General features: G+C 42.9%; 1 protein-coding gene across 1 annotated transcript in view; it reads right to left on the bottom strand.

The window, feature by feature from the left end:
• The window catches only part of LOC121872262, an 88,126-nt gene that overhangs the window by 27,970 nt on the left and 37,007 nt on the right, over window positions 1-23,149 (bottom strand). The window contains exon 5 of the mRNA XM_042374928.1: window positions 17,321-17,491. Coding sequence (XP_042230862.1) covers window positions 17,321-17,491 — 171 coding nt within the window. The remainder of the gene's footprint in view (window positions 1-17,320; window positions 17,492-23,149) is intronic.

Here is a 23,149-nt window from a genome sequence, read left to right as displayed (position 1 = left end):
CCCACAATCCTTAAATCAGCTACGACCTATTGCAATCACCCCAATACCCAGCCTAATCTGTGAAAGTTTTGTGTTCGACTGGGCTTATGCTGATATTGCAGGAGTCGTAGACCCTCAGCAATTTGGCAATATGAAAACTTCCTCCACCACTCACTGTCTTGTCAGCTTTCTCGATTACATATACCGCCATCTCGAGAAACGAAAAACGTCTGTAGCTGTCGCCTTCATTGATTTCACTAAAGCATTCGACCTAGTCGACCACAATATAATCATCAACAAAGCTATTGACCTCGGGCTTCGGAGAAGTCTTATACCATGGCTTACAGACTTCCTCAGTGACCGACGCCAAGCTGTACGCTTCCGAGGGGCTGTCTCCACCTTTCAGTCACTCACCTGTGGCGTCCCCCAAGGCACCAAGATGGGACCACTCTGCTTCCTTATGCTCATCAATGATGCCCTAAGAGAAACCCCTGCTCGCTGGAAACATGTCGACGACTCCACCATTGGGATCAGCGTCAACAATTCTGCTCCCAACTATACCGCCCTTCAGGATTTATTGAACAGTCTCCAAAACTGGGCCACCAACAACCATGTCACCATCAACCATACCAAGACCATGGTTATGCACATCAACCTCTCCTCCAACATTGTCCCACCTCCTTCCATTACTTTAGGTCCGAACACACTCCAGGTTGTAGATTCCACGAAGCTCCTCGGCGTCACTATAGACAACAAACTAAATTGGAAACCACACGTCAGTGAAGTTGTCAAATCCTCCAGTTTCCGTCTCCACCTCCTCCGCCGACTCAAGTCCCTCGAAGTTTCTGCACCCGAGCTCCTCAGTGTTTACACAACATTCATACTTCCCAAGCTCACCTATGCCTCCCTTACCTGGTCTTCCTCCCTAAATGCCACACAACGTAAACACCTAGAAAAAGTGCAAAAGAGGGCATGCAAGATTATTCTCTCCCCTTCCTACTCCACATATCAAGAAGCGCTCAACACACTGACCCTTTCGACTCTCACTGACCATCACCACGACCTCATCTGCAAATTCGGTAAGAAGCTTCTACACCATCCTCGACACCGGCTCCTACTACCACCTGAGATCCCTAGCCCGAGAATTGCTGTCCGACACCACAACCGCATCCAGAACTGATCGCTATAAGAACAGCCCAGTCCCAACCATTGTAAAATTATCAATAACTTGTAATAAACCAGTGTATTCACTCCCAGTAAATACTACTTGCACTGTCACTATGTTGAAATGCATGGTTTGAGCTTTTCCCCATCTAGTTATTATATATCTTATTTGTATCACTTATGTTACTTGTATATTATTTGTAATTCGAAACCCATTCCCCAAATATGTAACTGTATATTTTCAGCCTTCTGGCTGCCAAGCTCTTTCAATAAACCGTTAATTATTATTATTATTATTATTATTATTATTATTATCATTATTATTATTATTATTATTATTATTATTATTGCACTTCATCCTTGTCCACTGAAGGGTCAAGACGTACCTGGCGCTCATCTGGGAGCAGCCAGATCAACTGTTAAGTTGGCCCATACCAACTCCCTCTCCTGAACCCCTCCTCTCCACCGGAATATCAACAAGTTCTCGCCAGAAGTTACAATTTCATTTAGGAAAGGAATAGAACCAGTGTTGAACAGAGGTGAACAGTGGTGAACAGTGCTTAAGTCAGTGAGAACAACTCAACAGTAATAGCTGAGTCGTACCCAAGTTAACCTTCACACAGTGAGGTCCCAGGTACCCAGTGATAACTGCCCATGAGACCCAACAACAACCAGCGATGTGTTAATCCGTCCACGATAGGAAGGCTTGGGACCACACCTCACTCATATAACACCATCTGTGAGGGAATTACTACACCACGTCAGGTCCCTCATAACACCACCTGTGAGGGAATTACTATACCACGTGAGGCCCCTCATAACACCATCTGTGAGGGAGTTACTACACCATGTGATGCCCCTCATAACACCATCTGTGAGGGAATTACTACACCACGTCAGGCCCCTCATAACACCATCTGCGAGGGAATTACTACACCACGTGAGGTCCCTCATAACACCATCTGTGAGGGAAGAACTACACCACGTGATGCCCCTCATAACACCATCTGTGAGGGAATTACTACACCACGTGAGGTCCCTCATAACACCATCTGCGAAGAAATTACTACACCACGTGATGCCCCTCATAACACCATCTGTGAGGGAATTACTACACCACGTCAGGTTCCTCATAACACCATCTGTGAGAGTTACTACACTACGTGTCTACTGTTCAACACCTCAGCGCACAAGATCTACGTGACCTCCACTGTAAACATCAAACTGTATGTTCATTGTATGTTCCTTTACCTTTCTCTAATGAAGGCGTTTGTTAAACCACCAATATGTGTAATAAGTCATTTATGTCCAGTGTATATTTTCAGCCTTCGGGCTGCATAACTTTTTCAATAAACTGTTAATTATTATTATTATTATTATTATTATTATTATTATTATTATTATTATTATTATTATTATTATTATTATTATTATTATTATTATTATTATTATTATTATTATTATTATTATTATTATTATTATTATTATTATTATTATTATTATTATTATTATTATACTTACTACAGGTAGCAGTGAACCGATGATTCTGCTTAATCCCACAGCGAATTAAAACAGCAGTTTGTGTTGCATGAAATCAGCATCTTTAGAAAGAAGTCTGTTTAGCATCTGTTACATACAACTGGATTAATTACCCGAAAGGTATAAACGTTTGAAGATAATATTAGTATAAATTAATTATAAACAGGCAACCTCATAAACAGCCTGCACACAGCTGTGCCCGATGAATGATGTTCTTTAACATACTTACCGATTTTTACTTATGTCTAATTGTCTAAACATAAATTCATATAGGTTGGCCCATTGCTCTATCCATTTAAAACCAAATTAACAGTATATACCAGCAGAAAGGTATAATATAATACGAAACAACAAAGCCCAACCATTAATTAAACAAGGGGGAACGAAGTAACCAATCACCGATCACTTTTACACTCATTCATAATTTTTACTACATAGTTTAGTAAACAAACGGCCTTGAGTTGCCAACGGTCTCCAGCAGTGTTCGAAGAATCTTGAACGAGACTGTACCATGAAGATGGACGAAACAATAAATGATGGAGGGGAAGTGCAGTTGATTGTGTACTGTCGCTCTCCTGATTTAGAGTAAGACCATAGTTGAACACTATTTGTCCTGCCTCCAATTGAAGGTTGAAACAACAACGGAGAACATTTTCCAGAAACTTAATTATTTTATGAGTGAAGAGGGCATTGAATGGTCCAAATGCAAATCCGTCACTACAGATGGTGCGAGGGCAGTGGTTGAAGCAATCAAGGGTATTGAGGCGAAAATCCTAGCCGTATTACCTCACTGTATTTCAATTCACTGTGTGATTCACTAAGAAGCCCTTGTTGCTAAGCGACTGAAAGAGACTGGAACAACCAGTGAGCAGAATGATTTTGAGCTCTTTCTTGATGACATCGTCAAAATTATTAATCATATCCGGACCCAGGCAAAACAAAACAAAAACAATGTTCCGTGAGTTGTGCAAAGATATGGAAGCCAACTTCACCAAACTGCTCTTTCATGCCAAGGCGCGGTGGTTATCCCGTGGAAAGGTTCTGAACAGAGTCCTTGCACTAAGAGAGCGTTGTGTCTTTCCTTCACAGAGGAAACAGATCCCATGGCAGTTAAACCTCAGGGTAACTTTTGGCTGGGAAAGTTGTCATACATGGTCTCAGTTATTGATCATTTGAACAAACTCAACATTAGTCTCCAAGGCAAAGGTCGGGATATTTTCACAGCAATGGGAAAAATAAATGGATTCAAAGTGAAGGTGCAAAGCTAGCGAGCCAACGTAGAAATGACCATTTTGTTTGATTCCCGACTTTTGATAACTTTAAGATAGAATGTGACTGGGAACACGGGGTGCAGGCAACATGAGAGGAAACATTGGAGAAGAGAATGTGAATGAATGAATAAAGGCTAGTGACAAGGGGGGAAGAAGGTTCAGGGAAGGATAAAGGCAGGATGGAAGTGAATTTTAGGAAGTTGCAATGGCAAAAATTCAACCATAAAACACAACAGAAGCACCTCAGAGCACAATCATGTGGGGTCAGCAGCGACAGAAAACAGTCAACCCAAAACCCACCCCGCCCCAACTGTCAGAGGATTCCTTCCCTGCACTTCCCCCACCAGGCTACAGGACAAAATTGAAGACACTGGGACAAAATCAGTCCGTGCAGGAAACCATGACAAATCAGTGGACTCCACAACCGCAGCTCCAGAGCTGTATAGCAGTACAAGCACAGAACACACCAGTATTGGTGGTCCCATATTGCTTGGGACACTGCAACCCCGTAAGGCGACCACCCAACTGAATACACCCAGCCTGCCAATCTACAAGCGGCATTCATAGAAGAACAAACAAAACAGATGATCACCATTATAATAGTGACTGTCTCTACTATAATAAAGAAACCCGATACCATCACCGAAAATATAATAAATGCAGTTATGACACAGCTCACGGAAAAAATGCAGGAAGACCAGACCCCCCAAACTCCACAACTACAAGTGGAACAGACGACGCCCTTGAGTCAGATATCAGACAAGAAGAATAACTTCCCATCCGGGAGATCACTCAAAACCGTGAAACCTCAAGCCCCTTGCAACAGTTCACGAGGAAACAGAACAACAAGCACAGACCGTCAGCAAACACACGATCACAGGCCAGAGCAAAAACAACCTGAAGAGAGCAGAAAAAAACGGCCGAGCTGATCGGAGACCAGCTCTCAATAGTACGGAAGCTGACCAATGCAACTGCACTGGTTGGTTACCCCAAGAATCTACCAGGCACCGTATTGCTGGGATGGGAGAACATCCCAGTAAGACCGTATGAAAGAAGACCAACAAGGTGTTACAAATGCCAGAGGTATGGCCATCTGGCAGGGAAGTGTCGAGCTCGGAAGGTCTGTTGCAGTTGCGGGACACCAGGGCACCAGCACACCACCTGCTCGGCGGCCGCCAAGAAATGCGCAGTTTGTGGTGGCCCTCACAACTCCTCCGACCGGGAGTGTCCCAAGTGGAGGGAGGAGTGTAGGGTGGTTAAGCTGCGAAGCAAGAAAAAACTGAGCTACAAGGAGGCTCTCCTTGTAGTGAAGACCGAAGAAAAGAAGAATCAAGCCCCCAACAAGACCACAGAAAAGAAAAATCAAGACCCCAAGAAGACCACAGAAAAGAAGCCAGAATTAAACAAGACCGAAGAAAGGATTTAGTAACATTAAAATCATCACCGTTTTTAGACCTTTACGAAAATATACAAGAACAAGACCAAGAAGAAGAATGGAAATTGAAAAGCAAAAAGAACACGCCAGCAGAGGAAGCAATAACAAAAACAAACCCTACAAATAGACACCACAGAAGACATCTCCGACAGTACCAGTACCCTTCCCCGGAGGGAGTGAAACTCTTGAGAGCTGCTGTTCAACATGCTCGCCAAATTACTCAGAAAATTGGGGAAGACAAATGGCTCGAGTGGTGTGCAACCTTTAATGCACACACCAACCTGAGTAAACTCTGGAGAAAACTGAGGATAGCAACAGGAAACCTGCCCAGAACTCCAGCCCACCCCAAGCCACTACAGGAAGCAAATCGCTTGGCAGACCACTTTGCAGAACGCTCGTCATCAGCTCAACTGCTTCCTGAAATAAGACTTCATCTACAGCAAGTACAACTGGAGAGAAAAGTAGTCGTCAGACATGCAATTGAACAAGCTGACACTACAGACTGTCTGTTTACTTTTGAAGAAATCAGAAGGGCCAGGAAAACAAGCAAAGACACTGCCCCTGGCAGTGATGGTATAACCTATTCATTGCTCAGCATTGCGGGACTTGCTGGTGAACTTGCTCTCCTAACAGTTATCAACGCATCATGGTCAGCAGGCAAACTCCCGTCAGCTTGGAAAAGGGCAAACATTGTTCCCATTCCCAAACCAAATGATCCCCAGAATTCCAGACCAATATCACTAATAGCATGCATCGGCAAAACCGCCGAAAGGATGGTCCTAACACGACTCCTCTGGAAAACTGGTCCACTTCACCACAATATCTTTGGATTCACCAAAAGTGTCAGCACTGCACACAGTTTGGCCACACTCCTGGGATCGATTGGTCAAAATAAGGCAATCGTAGTATTCCTTGATCTAGAGAAAGCATTTGAGCTGGCAAATGCACAGGCCAATGTAACCACTCTGGCCCGGAAAGGCGTCAAGGGATGCCTACTGGCTTGGATTGCGGACTCTCTCCAAAACAGAACAGCAAGAGTTACCCGTCAAGGACAAGTCTCAGATCACCAAAGACTGGAAAATGGCACACCACAAGGAGGAGTTCTTAGTCCAACTCTCTTCAACATCCTCATAGAAAACTTGTGTCGGCTTCCCTTTCAAGAGGGTACCAAACTGCTATGCTATGCTGATGACTACGCTATGCTATGCTGATGCTTAGCACTGATAGTAAAAGGCAGAAACCAGATGAGCAAAGTTCAAAGAGCACTAGACCTCATCAGTGAAGAATGTATGAGGCTCGGGCTCAAGATATCAATCCCAAAATCGAAAGCCATGAGGATTGGACCCAATGAGCCGGAGACACAACTGCAAATACAAGGTATCGCCCTACAATGGGTCAATGTATACAAATACCTGGGCATCTGGATTGACAAAGGACTCAAATTTGACACTGAGATAAACTATCTAAGATACCGAATGGGCAAGAGAGTCAACATGATGAGAGCCATGACAGGACCCAAGGTGGGTGCGGGACACGTAGTCCTAAGAACGCTGTATATACACGCCATTCGATCATTAACAGACTATGCGACACCAGCTCTTAACACACTGTCTGAGTGGCAGTGGGAGAAATTGGAGGTTGCCCAGAATAACGCTATGAGAGTCATTGTCAAGGCACCTACGTGGACAAAAAATGAAAACTTACACATGGAGACAGGTATAACATCTCTCTAAACCAGGACGGAACGATTAACAGCGTGCTTTGCAACAAAACTGATTACCAGGGCCCGGGGAGGTGACATCAAGAATGGACTCTTACGAGCACTGAACCTTAACAGATATGTCTTTAACAAGAAAACATGGCTATTGTGCGCAGCTGACGCTGTAAATCGACTGAAATTGAAAGACACAATCCTTAGCAAAGGACCTGATACAATGAATCCAGACTACAGCACCCCAGCACAGTGGGAGACCCCGCCAGCAGTCTTCAACATTCTACAAACTGGGACAAGAAAGGCTGACTGTAACCCACATGAGCTCCGACAGGTAGCAGAGAGAAGCATGAAGGCTCCAATACCACACAATTGTACAGTGGATTACACAGACGGTTTCGTAGAGCCCACCAGCACGAAGGCAGGAGCAGGCTTCAACATAGATGTATTTAACACGTCCGTTTGGAGAACCTCAGATGGATGCTGTACTTTGCAAGTTGAGCTAGCTGCCATACTTGGAGCCCTAAGACACGCTTCCATAAACAGTCAACAAGGCGTTGTAATACACACTGACTCACGATGTGCTATTGAAGCACTACAATGCAGAGAGCCTAGAGACAACATTCTTCTCATAACATCCGTTGTTGGCCTACTGCAAGGGTTAAAACTACAAGATCGGCAAGTTATCTTTATCTGGGTGCCCAGTCATATCGGAATCCCAGGGAATGAACGAGCTGATGCTGCTGCCAAGGCTGCGTTAGGACAGCGAAACATTGAGATGAACATCCCGCCCAGTCAGGAGTAGATAAAGAAGACCACAATAACACGAACTGCCCAGTGGAAAATAGACAAACATAGAAGATTAACACCAGTATCACGATCGGCCAGGTGATACTATCTGGTCACGAATTATGAGAGACCACCACTCATGAAGGATATAAGAAGGGAAGAAGCCATCTTCCACCGACTGAGACTGGGATACCCATGCATATGGGGAATCATTGTACAAGTACCAGCAGAGCAGTGCATGTGCAAGGCCTGCGACAGCGGAGCAGAAAACTCACTGCAGCACTACCCCATAGCATAGAGTGCCCTGGAACACAATTAGCTAGGAGGAACATACAACCCCCTATCACAGCAGAGAAGGTTGCCAAAATGCTAACCACCAACCACTCTCAAGAAACCCTACAGCTTCTTACCGAGCATCCACCCCCACGCTAGTGGTGGAGATGTACTGTACAGTTAACTAAAAAGATGCTGGTGTTTTATCCCAGCAGTGGGTGGACCAGCATTTTAGCTTAAGGTCCGCATAGGTAATATTCCTACAAATCTTAAAAAAAGAAAAAGAAAAAAAAGAAGCCTGAGTGAGGGAGGCGAGCTGTGCTCTGATTTGTGAATGGCCAGGCTCGGCAGCAGAGGGGCGGGGACTGGAGAGTGGCAGGCGCCAAGTCGTCACGCTGGGCAAAGTTATTGTTGTTTACTTCAAGTCGCATTGATCTCTTGTAATTGCTGGTTTCTGATGGGCGGGCTGCTGTGGGTCTTGTTATATTGAAGGCGAAGATCTTCTCTTCCTCTTCTTTTTTTTTCTTGGACAGACCATTCACGAGTGTCTTGTTCTTGTTCTTCCTCGTGTCCAAGTTATTCGTAGAAGTGGAAGAAGTCGGACATCTTGAGGTGTTGGTCTGCAGGGGCAGCTGGTGCAGGGCCAACAGGGGCACCTGGTACAGGGGCAGTTGGTACTTGTGTAACGACCACGGTCTTACACGCCAGTTAGCGCCAAAATCAAATGATTCATATTACGCTCAATAGCCCACAAAACATGTAACTCGGCTTTCGTTTGAGTCCTCCATCTGAGGAGTCCGTTTTCTCATCACTTCAAGACACCTCAGTCCTCCGTTATCCCATTTTCTCTGACTTGCTGAAACCAACCTCTCTATAAAATGAATTTGAGTGTGAGAGAGAACACCCTTGTTTTGAGTCAACTTAGATATGTCTGTTTACAGTTGGAACATTCAAGATCCATTGTGAGTGGGGTAGAACGCTTCAACTGTCCTTATCGTTAGTAGAACGTGTCAAGTAAGTGAGTGTCGAGTTTGCCAGCTAGAGTGGCGTATTTTATGTCGTCCGTGGGGGTATCCATGAGTTTCTGATCGCGCCTGAAGTTATATCATTTTGTCGCCCCGACATCGGAGAATGTGATGTTTATAGTTTAATTAGTGTCAGTTGTCTATTTGAGAAAGTCATTAATCTCCTGAACTATTCTGTCAACTGGTATAATCTCCAAGATCTAGCGCCTCCCCGTGAATAGCGCCTTGTTCGCCTCAAGCCTGAGCTTGCAGAATTAATGTTACCAACGTGTATATTCCACCTTTTCCTGGCAAGCTCAACCTCTGATTAGATTATATGAATAGACATAGGAAATTACCCTGATCAAGAACACTGTAGTTCATAACCAAGTATACAGTGATCCAAAATGATAGAGAAGTTATGTTGTTGGTAAGATCGACCCTTCTGGTATGAATACGGAGGCCCAAGCTGCCCCGCGGGTGCACGTATATACCTCTACACGAGGGAGAATCACGCATTCGTGACTCTTCCTCAACGTCTCCAGGTATGTTAACGTGTATTCCCCGCCGCCTATCAATTCAGTTTAACTTAGTCAATTTTGGTGAATATCAGTGCTCATGTGTTAACATAGTGAATTCTGTGCCAATTAAGTCGAGTAAAGTAGAGATTTAGATATCGTCTGAACCGTTGCCAGGCGTATGTTTTGCATAGTTGAAGGTAGACCTTTACGCATTCGTGACTCTTCCTCAACGCCTCCAGTGTGTTGAGCTGAATACTCATCGGCTACCGTGGGTCGGTAACCGGGTTGGACGATGCCGTTGATTCGACAGGACTGAACTGGGAAGTCCGTTTCCTGCAAATCAGGCGCCCACTCCCTGAGCGTGTGTCGGTCTACAACCGACCCCTAACAGCGATCTTCATTTGTTGTAGAGACCAGCGTTACCCTGGGGCACTCCTCACAGTTACATAGGCCTAAGTATTATGGTATCTTGTTTGGGGGATAACTAGCAGAAATATAGTATCCCAGGTTAAGTATTGAACCACTGAATGAGAGTTAAAAGTGCCATGTCGTTCCTTGTGAATTAACAGGAGGTATTGTATGTTGAGATAATTGTGGAGTTGTCCAGTGTGTTATGTATTCATTGGTAGTGACCATGAAATGATAATCTGAGAGTATAATGATATAACCAAGAAGTGAAGAGATAATTTGCTACTTGGTAAGGTAAGACCTGTGGGTCCAGTGATATCTGGTGTATACCCAGTACTGAATATCATTTGGCAGAGTGACAATACCACAATTGTCGATTGAAGTAATAAGTATTTGGAGGTATTTAATGAGGTAATAAGTTCTTGAAGTGTTTGATGACTTAATAAATAAATTGCAGTTCTGTTTTGTCTGAGTGAATCTAAGATGCATCGTATCCAATCACTGTATTAATAAATATTGAATTAGTAATCTACGAGTATCACCACTCTATCCTTTCCCACATTGGTTCTCAGAAAATAACTAACTCACGTGCCTAGAAGCTCGCTACCTAACAGTTAACTAAGATATATTATATTCTAGAAAAATCCTGGGTGGTGGCAGGTCTACCGGTGTAGGTATAATAAGTGTGGTAATAAGAAAGACATGGTTTCCCAGGTTAATCCATGGTTTAGAATATAACTAGAACGAAATATATGGAAGAGATCATAATATATGAAAGGAAATTTAAAGAAAGAACATTGACTTGGAAAACATAAGCAGAGAAGCATAAGAGTTACTTATATAAGAATATAAGGTATATAGAGATAAAGAACATATAAGAATATAAGCAAGAATATATAAAAGTAAGTATGTGTGTAAAGAACTGAAGAAGGATAAGTATATAAAACAGGATACTCATTGGAAAGAGTACTACACAGAACATAGAAGTATATGAATAACTCGAATACTAATAGAAAAGAATAGCTGTATGGTAAATTATTGAAAAGAGAAAACTCGCCCGTTACACTTGTGTTTTTTCTTATTTTTTCTCCTCTTTTTAATTCTTAGTCTCTTTTTTTTCTCAATTGGGCGTGTACTGCAAGGAGAGCCTCCTTGTAGCTGAGTTTCTTGTCGAGTTTAACCTTGGGTACCCTGCACTGCTCCCGCCACGTGGGACATAGCTTGTCAGCGGAGAAGTGTGGGCCGCCACAGGCTACGCACTTCTTCTCTTGGTTGGGGCAGGAGGTGTAGCGATGCCCGGTGTTTCCACACTTGGAGCATACATCCTCCTGCGCTTTGCACTTGTGTACGGTATGTCCGTATTTCTGGTATTTGTAGCAGCGTGTATGTTTGATGTATTGATTGATTGGGATGGTACCCCAGGCCAACTGAACTTCCTTGGGCATGGTCTGGGGGTGCCCGATTAGTGCTGTAGTTTCGGACAGCCTCTTGATAACGCCAAGCTGTCCGTCTAGTAGTTGTTCTAGTTCTTCATTGTCCATGTGGGCTATTTCGTCGTGGGTGATAACTCCCAGCTTCAGATTATCCCATACATAGGCAAATGAGAGCAACTCGATGCCGTTGATGGTGATGGTGTTGTTATCCACGAATTGTCTGGCCTGTCCAAGCTCTGAGAACGTGATCTTGATAATTCCGTGTTGCAGGCGTTCTACTTTGGTGATTCCTTCAATATTTTTGCTATTAAAGAACTTCTTGAGGACAAGAAGGTTCAATATTTTAGGGGATGTTTCCTCGACCGGGCACAACCGGGCCACTTTGGCAAGATCGACAGATCAAGGCATGTCGGCTTGCGCTGGTGTCTCGGAAAAAAGTGTGTGATGCGAATGTCCAGCCTAGTTGTCAAACACCTTACCTTGATTCAGGAAAACATCAACGCGTATTTCCCAGAAAGTGAGAGAGAACACCTGAACTCCAGCATGTGAGTTCTTCTTAATCCATTTGCTGATGATCTTCTGTGTCATGCCATAACTGTGGACCAGCTGGCAAAGGACTCGTTGCTGGTTCAAGCACCAATTACCGCCGTCAATCAACGTCACAGCGCGTCATAACGGGACTGGCCAATGAGATGGGACTACGAGATGGTGTGACGGAGGTGAGTTAGCAGCCGCGAACCAACACCCTGGCAGTCGGACTTCTGGCCTGGTCTGGCCCGGTCAACACTCCTGCCGTGAGCCGTGTGCTGTGGGAATACTGCAGTGAGCCGTGTGAGTCCTGCTGCGAGCCGTGTGCTGTGGGAATCCTGCCCTGAACCGTGAGCTGTGGGAGTACATGGAGTTCCGGATGGATTACGATTAAAAACAATCTTCAAAACATTAGCACACACCTTGGAATTCTGGGTTACACTGCTGGATATTCCAGGTTACAAGGAGTTGGCTGAACATGCAACAGCTATGTTCATGCAGATTCCAACTTCATATCTGTGTGAACAAGGCTTCTCTGCTTTAGTTTTAATCAAATCAAAGAAAATGAACGTAATTTTGAATGTGGATCCACCTTATGCGGGCACACTCGAAAGTCGCCTGATGCCACGATTTCAGTTGATAGTCGACAAGTACAACAGCCAAGCCATTGAATCGCCAAAACATTCATATTAATTATACCTATGATTTTTTTAATTTATTATTAAATTATATTACGATACAAATTTGTCAATAAATACAAGTGAAACTGCTTGTTTTTTTTTATCTTTTCGCAAAAATTGGTTACGATAAGATATTGGATGAGTTTCATCATTAGGAGTGGACGACAACAAAAAAAGGTTGAATAGCAGTATTCTAAGGCATGGATTGGACATTCATTATCTTATAGGCTTGTCTTTAGATGGAGCTTCTGCTAATATATCTAAAAAGTTAATGTGGTAAAGTACTATCACGGTAATGTACATTCAGGGTACTTTGTCTGGGTATTTGCACATCAGCTGAATCTTAATATCTGCTGACCCATGGCTTGGACCTCAGTCAAGCTATTGGGCTTCCCCAGTATGAAATTAATATGCTTAAGACTGACCGGTCCAAGATTAATCAGTGTTTTCATCATACAAATGAATTCCGTTAGCAAGTCCTATAGATGACATTGGAAATTCTGAAATTGATATAGAACTCCAAGACAAATTAACAACCTTTGATAACAGTGGACATACCAATGACAGGTCCGTTTGAACACGTCAGGGAATTTTATCTACCTGTTATTGATCGACTGAGTCAGGAAAAGTCTTCCCGGTTCAATGAGAAAAATTCTGGACGCTACAAAGAACTTTGGGATCTGAATCCAAGTAACTACAGTAGTGTAACTAACTCACTGTATTATCACTGCCATGTCTTGCTGAATTAGAAGAAGAACTAGCATATTTCATGCAACTGCACTGACACTTGTCCTACTTTTATCTAAACAAGAGTATGTCTATGACTGCCAGTACCAGTCATTGGAGCAACAGTCTTTGAATCCATCCTTCTGCGAGGGCAACTGTTCAGACTGTCTGGGCTACACTCTTCAACTGACCCTTGGATATGAGTATCAGTGTAGCAGTTGCAATGCTCTTTGCAAGTGCCTCAACGAAGTGTTTACCCTCCCTTATCTCACGTGAGAGCATTTTCAAAACTGCAGTATGTTAAGAGTCGACTGAAATCTATACTTCGTTAAGATCAGCTGGGGCTATGCAAGATGGAAACCGTCTTAATGAAGAAAATTAAACTTAAACAGTTTTACGAGAGACTTAAGAACATAAGAATGGAGGAAACTGCAGCGGGCCTATTGGCCCATGCACTGGGAAGTCCACATTTACACCCAACCTCTATCTCTCATATATACGTCCATCCTATATTTGAAGCTATCTCGCGTGTTCGAGTCATAATGATGTGGTCGAGTTAAGTCTTCAGAAGTGATAAAATTGCTTATGGTTTGATTTGGGTTTCTACGCAAATTTTAGCAGGAAACATATTGTACTTTCATTTATCAAATTTTTTCCTTTCGTTTTCAAAGAAAGTTGCTATATGTTTTCTAAAGAAACATATTTCTCAAAAACCGCATTTTGTCAAATCTAAAGCTGTCTAACGACAACTGATGTGTTCCAATGGTATATGATTTTTTCGAGGCAGTTTAAAAGAAACTGGTTACTCTTATTAATTTAAAAGAATAAAAATTTATTTTCCTGAATAAGCTAATGGTTAATAAATATTTTATATAATATTAATGTTTTTCTTTGCTTCTTCCTCCCAAGATAATAAACCTGGCTACAAATACAGTGCTAGTGGGTAGAATGGACCCATCTCATACTGAAATGGTATGGCTCCCAAACAGTGCCCAGTCCGCCTGTGTGATACACCACCGCCATACTATATGTTCAATCTTTCTATTGCTAAGCCCTATCAAAGTTTATATCAATCTGACTGCAAAACTGGTGACTGTTAGATATTCCATTGATTTACTATGTAAGCGACTACATCATGTGAAGGCAATCGACAGTTCAGGAGGGACCCTTACGAGGGTATGGCCAGCCTATCCTTTGGTATACTACGGCCTAGTTTATCGATCTATAAATGAGCTGGAAACAACAGCATACGTAGACGACACAATAAATAGAACACAAACATTGCAATACCCCGTTGGCAGAATTAATGTATCAAGTCGCAGAAAATGTGTCCCACAGACCTGCATTGGAGGTGCACCTAATGATTGTCAGTAGAGAGCTGTTACTGATTAAGTGTCAAATGTCAGTTCTTATTGATACATGAAAAGACATATACAATCATACCAGAAAAAAAGGTACATCCTTTTACCTACTAACTCTAGAATACCATTTATATGATCAATCCTATGAAAGACTACTGTATACTGCCGCCCAAGCTAGCCTTGGCCAAGCACGAGATAAGAAAAGCAAAGAGGAATAATGAACTGAAGGTAGCAAGGGAAGCAAAGACAAACCCCAAGGGATTCTTTCATATATATCAAACTAAAACATGAGGAAAGATTGGACCAATACAGTCAGACACCGGCGAGCTAACTGATAATGACGAAGAAATGATCAATAATCTGAATATTATAATAATAATAATAATAATAATAATAATAAATTAAAAATAATGAATAAAGTAGATAAAAATTATAAAAAAATAAAAAAATAACAATAATAATAATAAACATAAATAAATACAAAACGAAAAAAACAATAGTGAGGAACGATATACAGTATGTTTGTTGTGTTGTCAATAGTAAGAGAAACAATTGACACCCTGCAATTGTGTGCAAATGAGGCAGAAAGTCAGATCAGCAGCCTGGGACTTGGTCACAATTTTTGTGGTGCCATATGGCAGCAGGGTCTACTAGTAGACAACACATAATTATGCTTCCAATATCTTCCCAGGCGGTAGTACCTCCCTCAATGATAGCTGCCTGCAGGTCTCAATTGTTTCTCTTACTTGACAACACAACATACATATAGCGTTTCTCACTATTGTTTTTTATAGTTCTTTATTATTATCATCATTATTATTATTATTAGTGTTATTATTATTATTGTTATCATTATTATTTTATTTTACTTTTTATTATAAATTTTATTTACTATGAATAATTATTACATTTTTCCCGGTTCCCGTTGTGGGTCAGTGACCTGTGCCCGGGTGAGTTAATCCCCGTAAAAAAAAAGGAAAAAAAAAAGACAGAAATAGGCATAAACAGCAACATAAGTAAAGTTGCTGATGACACTAAAAATAGGGAGTAAAATTCATTCTGACGTGGACTCCGCAAAGCTACAGAAAGATCTAAAAAAAAAATTCTTATGGTCTGAGAAACGGCAGGTGAAATTAAATGTGGACAAATGTAAAGGACTTAGTGTAAACAGAGAAACCAAATCCCAGGTGAACAACGATGTTGTAGAGAAATCCGAATGTGAGAAAGATTTAGGAGTAATGATAAGTAGGGATCTTAAACCTAGTAAACAATGTGTATTTGCTCAAAACAAGGCTAACAAAGTACTTGGGTTCATACAAAGCCTAAGGAGTGTTAGTTACAAGACTAGCGAGGTCATCCTAAAACTATATTTTGCGCTTGTGAGACCTCACTTGGATTACGCAGTTCAGTTCTGGTCACTGTACTACAGAATGGATATAGAATCCCTAGAAAGAATTCAGAGGAGAATGACAAGACTAATCCCAGGCATTAGGAACCTCGAGTACAGAGACAGGTTAAAGCATGTTAATCTGCACTCCCTCGAGAGACGTAGAGTGAGGGGCGATATGATCGAGGTGTATAAATGGAAGTCAGGGCTAAACAAAGGTGATATAACAAATGTACTCAAAATAACCAACTAAGTGCGAACTCTTACCAATGGTTTTATATTCGACAAATTTAGATAGAGGCGCGAGATAGGTAAACATTGGTTTGGAAATAGAGTAGTGGATGAGTGGAACAAATTACCAAACATCATCATTAACTCGAATACGCTGGATAGCTTCAAACATAGGTTGGATGGATATATGAGCGATAGGAGTTGGGTGTAAATGGGACTGCCCAGTATGGGCCAATAGGCCCGCTGCAGTTTCCTCCATTCTTATGTTCTTATATCCCCAATTTTAATCACCACATTTCTGATGTTTTCTTTTTCGAACTCGTCCGTACTTCTTCCTGCACAACATCTAACCATTCATTACACGAACCACGTCCGCCCTCACAAGAAATACTGCTACTAACTACTGTACAGGTAATCACAATTAAACGACAGTAGTTGCTCCTTACTACCTCTTCATCTCAGATGATCTTACTTTTAATTTATCTTCTCTACGGCTACTTCTATGGTTTATGTAAGTAAGAAATTCAATCCAACATTTCGGTGGGACATCATCACGGGATCTTCCTACAGCACAATATCTTTAATCGTATCGGACATGACTTAATACAAAATTATGTCAATACCACTTGCACTACTTCTTTCTTCAGGTGCCAAGAAAAAAGTAATTCATTATTATTATATATTATTTTTTCACGTGTTAACACCACAAACTTGTATTTTATGTTTTCCAAATGCTTTAACATCAAGATTTCTGATGCTGTCGTTTTCGTCTTCATTTCACTTTTTATGGGCTCCCAATTTCTCTTGTCTGACTTAGTTATCTTTATCAAACATTAATGTTAACCTTAAGTAAGAATATACACGTTCAGTTGTTACTTACTTTCTCGGAGGCGGGCGAGGAGGAGGTGCAACTGAGTACCTGGCGAAGGGAGGGTCAGCAGCTGCCCGCCGTGACGTACACACGCTGCCACAGCTTCTGGGTATGTCAACTCTTCTCCGCCAAACCAGTAGCAACCAAGTCCCACTTTCTCCCAGTCTAATCTACAGGTTTCTGTCAAATTTAATAAATGGTGTTTGTGACTCAAAAACATATACACTAGTATTATTTTTGGTTATTTTTGGTATGCCATTAGTAAAGATTATGAATATTTGTCGTGAATGTTATTATTATTTTTTTCAATAAATTTATCGACATCACTATCATATCCGTCAAACTTACAAATCCAAGCTGAGTGTTTTATGTCAAGTGATAGAGAACATCCCGTAAGCTAAAAATATCCAATCACCGTACATGGTTGATAATTAAAAGAAAAAATCTCCCAGAGCATGTTCGACTGTCAGTTTTGAGAAAATAATATGAAATTGAAATTTGTAGAAATTTCACAATCTTTCGAATATAATTAAAAAAAAACCTATAGGTATTCAAGTTTGGCTTGTTTTATTTTAGTCGTCACGGCCCTGTTGCTTGGCCACCTCAATCGCCTTGACATCTATTTGTGGGGTCAAGTTAAAAGTAAAGTGTATGGGTACCAACTCGCGAGGAACTGTGGCGCCAAATGCAAAACAGTGCCACAAGCATTCATAAAACCTCTGAAGTTTTCGATCGTATACGAGTCACAGTCTCTTGTGATGGAATGAAGCCTGCATTCAGGAAGAGGGCCGGAACTTTTGAAAATTTACTGTAAAATCCATATCACATTGCATATGATTGTAAATAAATTGTGCTAACAACACGGGATATTTCATTTAGCTTTTATCACATTACAGCCTCAACCGTCATGTGTTACAACTCCTAATCTATGGGGTATTGACAGTATGGTCATGGAGTCAATTATCCTTATGTATATCTCAGGAATACAGCTCAGACTTATGAAATGCATTTCCAAATATATATATATATATATATATATATATATATATATATATATATATATATATATATATATATATATATATATATATATATAAATATATATATAAAATATTCAGAAAATTTAATGTGATATTTAGAGACGTTAGAACAAAAATGACTGATCTGCCGAACAGGGAAACATGAGTAGGCCAGGCTGAAACACCCACGCCTCTTGGAGAGTTAAAACAAAGGCCTCCAAGCAATGCCCTCAGTCAGGGGGTGGAAGCATTTTGAACTAGGCCTATAGAAAATTAAATGTACTTTATTGAATTAATTTAGACACGATTCATGAAGTTAAGGGACACTTATAAAATTTAAAGTTATTGTGGATAGTTTCCCAGTCTAAATATGTTATGTGTGTGCCAAAGATACTATTAGAAATATGAGAAAGATGACGTCATGGGCGGGGGGGGGGGGCTGGCGAGCGCCATGATGGATGCCGAGGGTGATCCTGTCTCAGTCAGCGCAGGTCAATGACCAAGGTGGACGTCTACTACGCATTCTGCCAAGGAAAACGACCACGTGGCCTCGTCCCTTCCTGCTCTTTTCATCAGTGTTGCAAGTAAGTCGTTATTCGATCTCAGACAGTGTTTAGATAGAGCAGAAAAGAATTTAACAGTAGTTAACAAAGCGCTCCTTTTGCAGGGTTACGAGAACTCACTTGATTGGTAATCTGTGGTTAGTGGCAGTGGTGGTTTGGAAGATATAGCTGGCAACGCACGAGGTGAACAGGTGTCTCTGACGACTAACTACTGGGACCAGCAGCCGCACTTTGGTCAGTGGTCGATCTGGTTCATAAAATCTCCCCACCTTGGTTCATACAACACCACATCTCTTCAGTCAGTCAGTGAAAAATCTTACTAACGGGAAAGTAGAGCCCCTCCCTCAGCTGGGCAGGGTTTACTTGGTTGTACTCTGAGCTGGCCTACTAGGCGGGATGACGGTCGCTCTCTTCCTGTCCATGAAGTACTGGGAGCAAACTGAGTGCAGACTGAGTGAATGGAAGGTCACATGCTGGGACCGGGAGTTCCAGTAGTTACATAGAGACATTCATCTCCTCAGTATTGGGTGTATATGATTAAAATAACCAAGTCCAGGTGTGTAATCAACGTTCCTCATGGTTGATTGCACACGTGGGACGTAAGGGCTCCTCTTCAAAAATTTGTGAAAGGCTGTAGCACCTTAGAGTATGGGTGTATTCTAAGCATATGTGTGAAGCATGTTACGGGTGATGGTGGTGAAATGTGATTAGAATAACCACGTCCAGGTGTGAGATCAACATTCCTCATGGTTGATTGTACACGTGGGACGTAGGAGTTCCTCTTAAAAAATTTGTGAAAGGTTGTTAGTACCTTAAAGTACGGGTGCATTCTGAACTTATGTGTGAAGCATGTTACGGGTGTTGGTGGAGAAATACACTCGTGACTCCTGAAACCTAGAAAGAGTAATGAAAAACAGAGGAGCACCCGCCTGCCTGACGGGTCATGAGTGATTTTCTCGGTTTCTTGTGAATGCCTGTCACTTGGCAGGTTAGTAGTTACAACCTTCGGGTTCTGTGTAGTTAGGACAGTGAGGACTATAGTATATTGTGGGTCATCCCAGACAGGCTATGAGTGATCCATGTTCTTGTGTAGTATGACTAAATCGGGATTTCTATTCCTCAGTGATTGCTATAATTTTGTCGGATGCACTTAAGGCCATTTCATCGGTGCAAGTAATATTTTTTAATGTTTTATGTGCCACTAAGTGATGTAGGATGTACGAAGGAATTGTTTCAGATGAGTTCCTCTTTCTGGTGTCTCTTCTGGTGTAGTAGTACTGCTGCATTAGTAGATCTTTTCAGATGCAATTAATCTTATAAAATTTTTTTGATACCATGTATAACTTCTGTTTCCCATTGTAGTGTTGTAAGGCACACTAAGAAGTACTCTAGTGCTTGTGTACTATTATTCATTCCGCTAGTAGAGTTGGAAGGAATAGAAGTATTATCTTTTACCAGTGCGTCTCATTAACCCCAATCACAGGTACTAGCTTTTCCACGGTCACGGAAAATACTTTTATTAAGTGTGTTTGTACTGGTTCGGGATTTCTCTGAGGGGCGCTTCCACTGCATCACCATCCAATATAACTAAAAACAAAACAATAACTAGTCGTGAGATTTCGGACCGGTTACAACTGGTAGCAGAGCGCAGTTTATTCGTGACTGATAGTTCTGTGGTTGGGATAATGAACGCAATCATGGATTGGCTAGAAACGGGAGAGAGTGTAACCCCAGTTCTACTCATACTCGCAACGGGGATTGGCTTTTGTGGTTGACGGTACGGATGTACCTGGAGAGAAGGAGAGACAGCCAGGGGTTAGTACAGCTGAGAGAGGAGTTCGTAGAACTAAGAGGGGAGTATCTGGCAGGGGTGAACAAAATCAAGGGGGGTATCAGGAGTACATTGAACAGTTAAAGGAGGAAGTCGGGGGGGGGGTATCAGGAACACATTGAACAGTTAAAGGAGGAAATCAGGGGGCGTATCAGGAACACATTGAACAGTTAAAGGAGGAAGTCAGTGGGAGTACCAGGCAGGTGAACAGAATCGGGGGAGATCAGGATCACATTGAACAGTCAAAGGAGGAAGTCAGGGGGGAGTGTCAGGCAGGGGTGAACAAAATCAGGGGGGAAGTATCAGACACAATTGCAGCAGTTAAGGGGGGAGTATCAGACCCAACTGGAAAAGTTAGAGGGGGAACATCGACAACACCTAGCTCAGTTGGGGGATGCACTAGACAGGGTAGAGACACGGCATCAAACACAGCATGAAGAGACAATGTGTGAGATTAAGAGGCACAATACTAGAGTGGGAGTTAGTTTCGGGCCCTGGTTGACCATGTCTAAGTTCGACGGTAGGACAGAGTCAGAGATAGGGAAGTGGCTAAGAGAGGTTGACCGAACTCTCAAGCTGATTGACGGAGACGAAGCCGCCCGAATACAATTCAGAGTAAAGCATCTTGTGGGGCCTGAGGCAGATTGTGTATACAATGCACGCAGAGATTGGGAAACGGTAGATGAGTTAACTAGCTACTTGACGCAGCTCTACGGCGAGCACGTGGACGCGATCACCGCCATTCAAAGGATCGTAATTCGGAAACAGAGGAGCGACGAAACGTTCCTGGAATATTATGATGCAATGCTCGATTTGAATGACGAATTGGGCCGCAATGGACAGAAATATGATGATGTCATGTTGGGAGGTGCTATCACTTGGGGACTGAAGGAGTCTAAAAGTCGTGAGTGGTTAGCAGGGGAGATCAGAGCGAGTCCCCACCGCAGTCTAGAGGAGTGGATCACGGGGCTAAAAGAGGAGGAAAACAGACTAGAGTTCTTGAGTAGGGAAGCACCGGACGGTGAACACGGAGAGGCGCCTGCCGGACGACTCAGGGTTAACGGAGGAGAAAACGGTCAGCAGGCTGGGGGCCCGAACCCACCGAGGTGCTACACGTATGGACAGGAGGGACACCTCAGCTTCCACTGCAGGAGCAGGTATGGACCAGGAGAAAACGCCCCAAGGGGATACATGGCCAATGGCCAGTATCGGACTGGAGGTGACAGCCAGAACTGGCGGTCGGGAAACGGCCAGGACCAGACAGTCCCCGCCAACCGCCCATGGCCCAACCAATAGACTACACCGGCGATGTTACGAACCAGGAGAGAGAGGACCCGTGGTCAAACGTGGTCTGTATGGCCAATTTAATCATGACAGAAGGTACCTTGAGGCTGAAAGCAGTGTCCCAAGGTCTCGGTGCTGGTAGCGGGTCGTGAAATGTGGGGTCTAGCAGATACTGGGGCAGAAGTGTCGTTAATTGATGAAAACTTCTACCGTAGAGAGCTGGAGACTGCAGGTGTGTTGTTACAACCCACTCGGGTGCGGGTAAGAGGGGCGTCGGGGTCCTCCGTGCCGTGTGTGGGGTGTATTCGGATCACTATGGTCGTATGTGGGGTGGAAGTTACAGATGTGGGGCTGCTGGTTTGTCCAGGGATTGAGTCCCGTGGTAAGGGTCAGGCGCATGTTGGTTTGTTAGGCATGAATGTGTTGGGGGAGGTCGCAGAGATCTGGTTGCACATGTACCACTTGTGCAGGGGAGCCAGAAGCACCGCCCAGAGGGAAGATTGCCTGAATGAGGTTAGATAGATATGTGCGGCAGAGGCCACCAGTACGACGGAGAGAGGGAAAAAAACAACCATCCTTCCCCGGAGTAGTCGGTTGCTGTCAGTATGTGTTCCCTCATTAAACCAGGTAGCTAGCAAGGAAGTGTTGATAGAGCCCCTAACAATGGAGGATGAAGGTTGGATGTCTGAAGGCGTGATAGTGTTGCCGACAGCTGTGAGAGTGGTGAGAGGCATGACCCAAGTGTTAGTGGCAAATCTGTCTGAGCGTCGTAGGAAATTGAGGGGAAATTGGCGGATTGGGAAGGTGGCTTTCGGGACGGAAGTCGAGGCAGCCACCAGTGAGGAGGTGTATGTGATGACAGTCCAACAGGATGCCCGGACTGAGGTCAAAGTACACACGAAGAACACGAATGAGGAACAAGAGCGTAAAGTTAGGGGTTTAGTAGAAGAGTTTAACGATATTTTCGAAGGAGAGGGTCAGCCCATAGGAATGGCCATTGGGGTTCAGCATGAAATCCCAGTAAGAAGAGATGGGCCAGTTAGGGTGCCATACCGGAGGATCCCTCCAAACCAGGTACCAGAGGTGAAGCAACACATTAGCCAGTTGTTAGATCAGGGAGTAATCCAGCATAGTGAGAGTC

This window comes from Homarus americanus, unplaced genomic scaffold, assembly GCF_018991925.1.
Source record: "Homarus americanus isolate GMGI-L3 unplaced genomic scaffold, GMGI_Hamer_2.0 scaffold5589, whole genome shotgun sequence".
Taxonomy (NCBI): domain Eukaryota; kingdom Metazoa; phylum Arthropoda; class Malacostraca; order Decapoda; family Nephropidae; genus Homarus; species Homarus americanus.
This window is presented reverse-complemented; position numbering and strand designations above follow the sequence as displayed.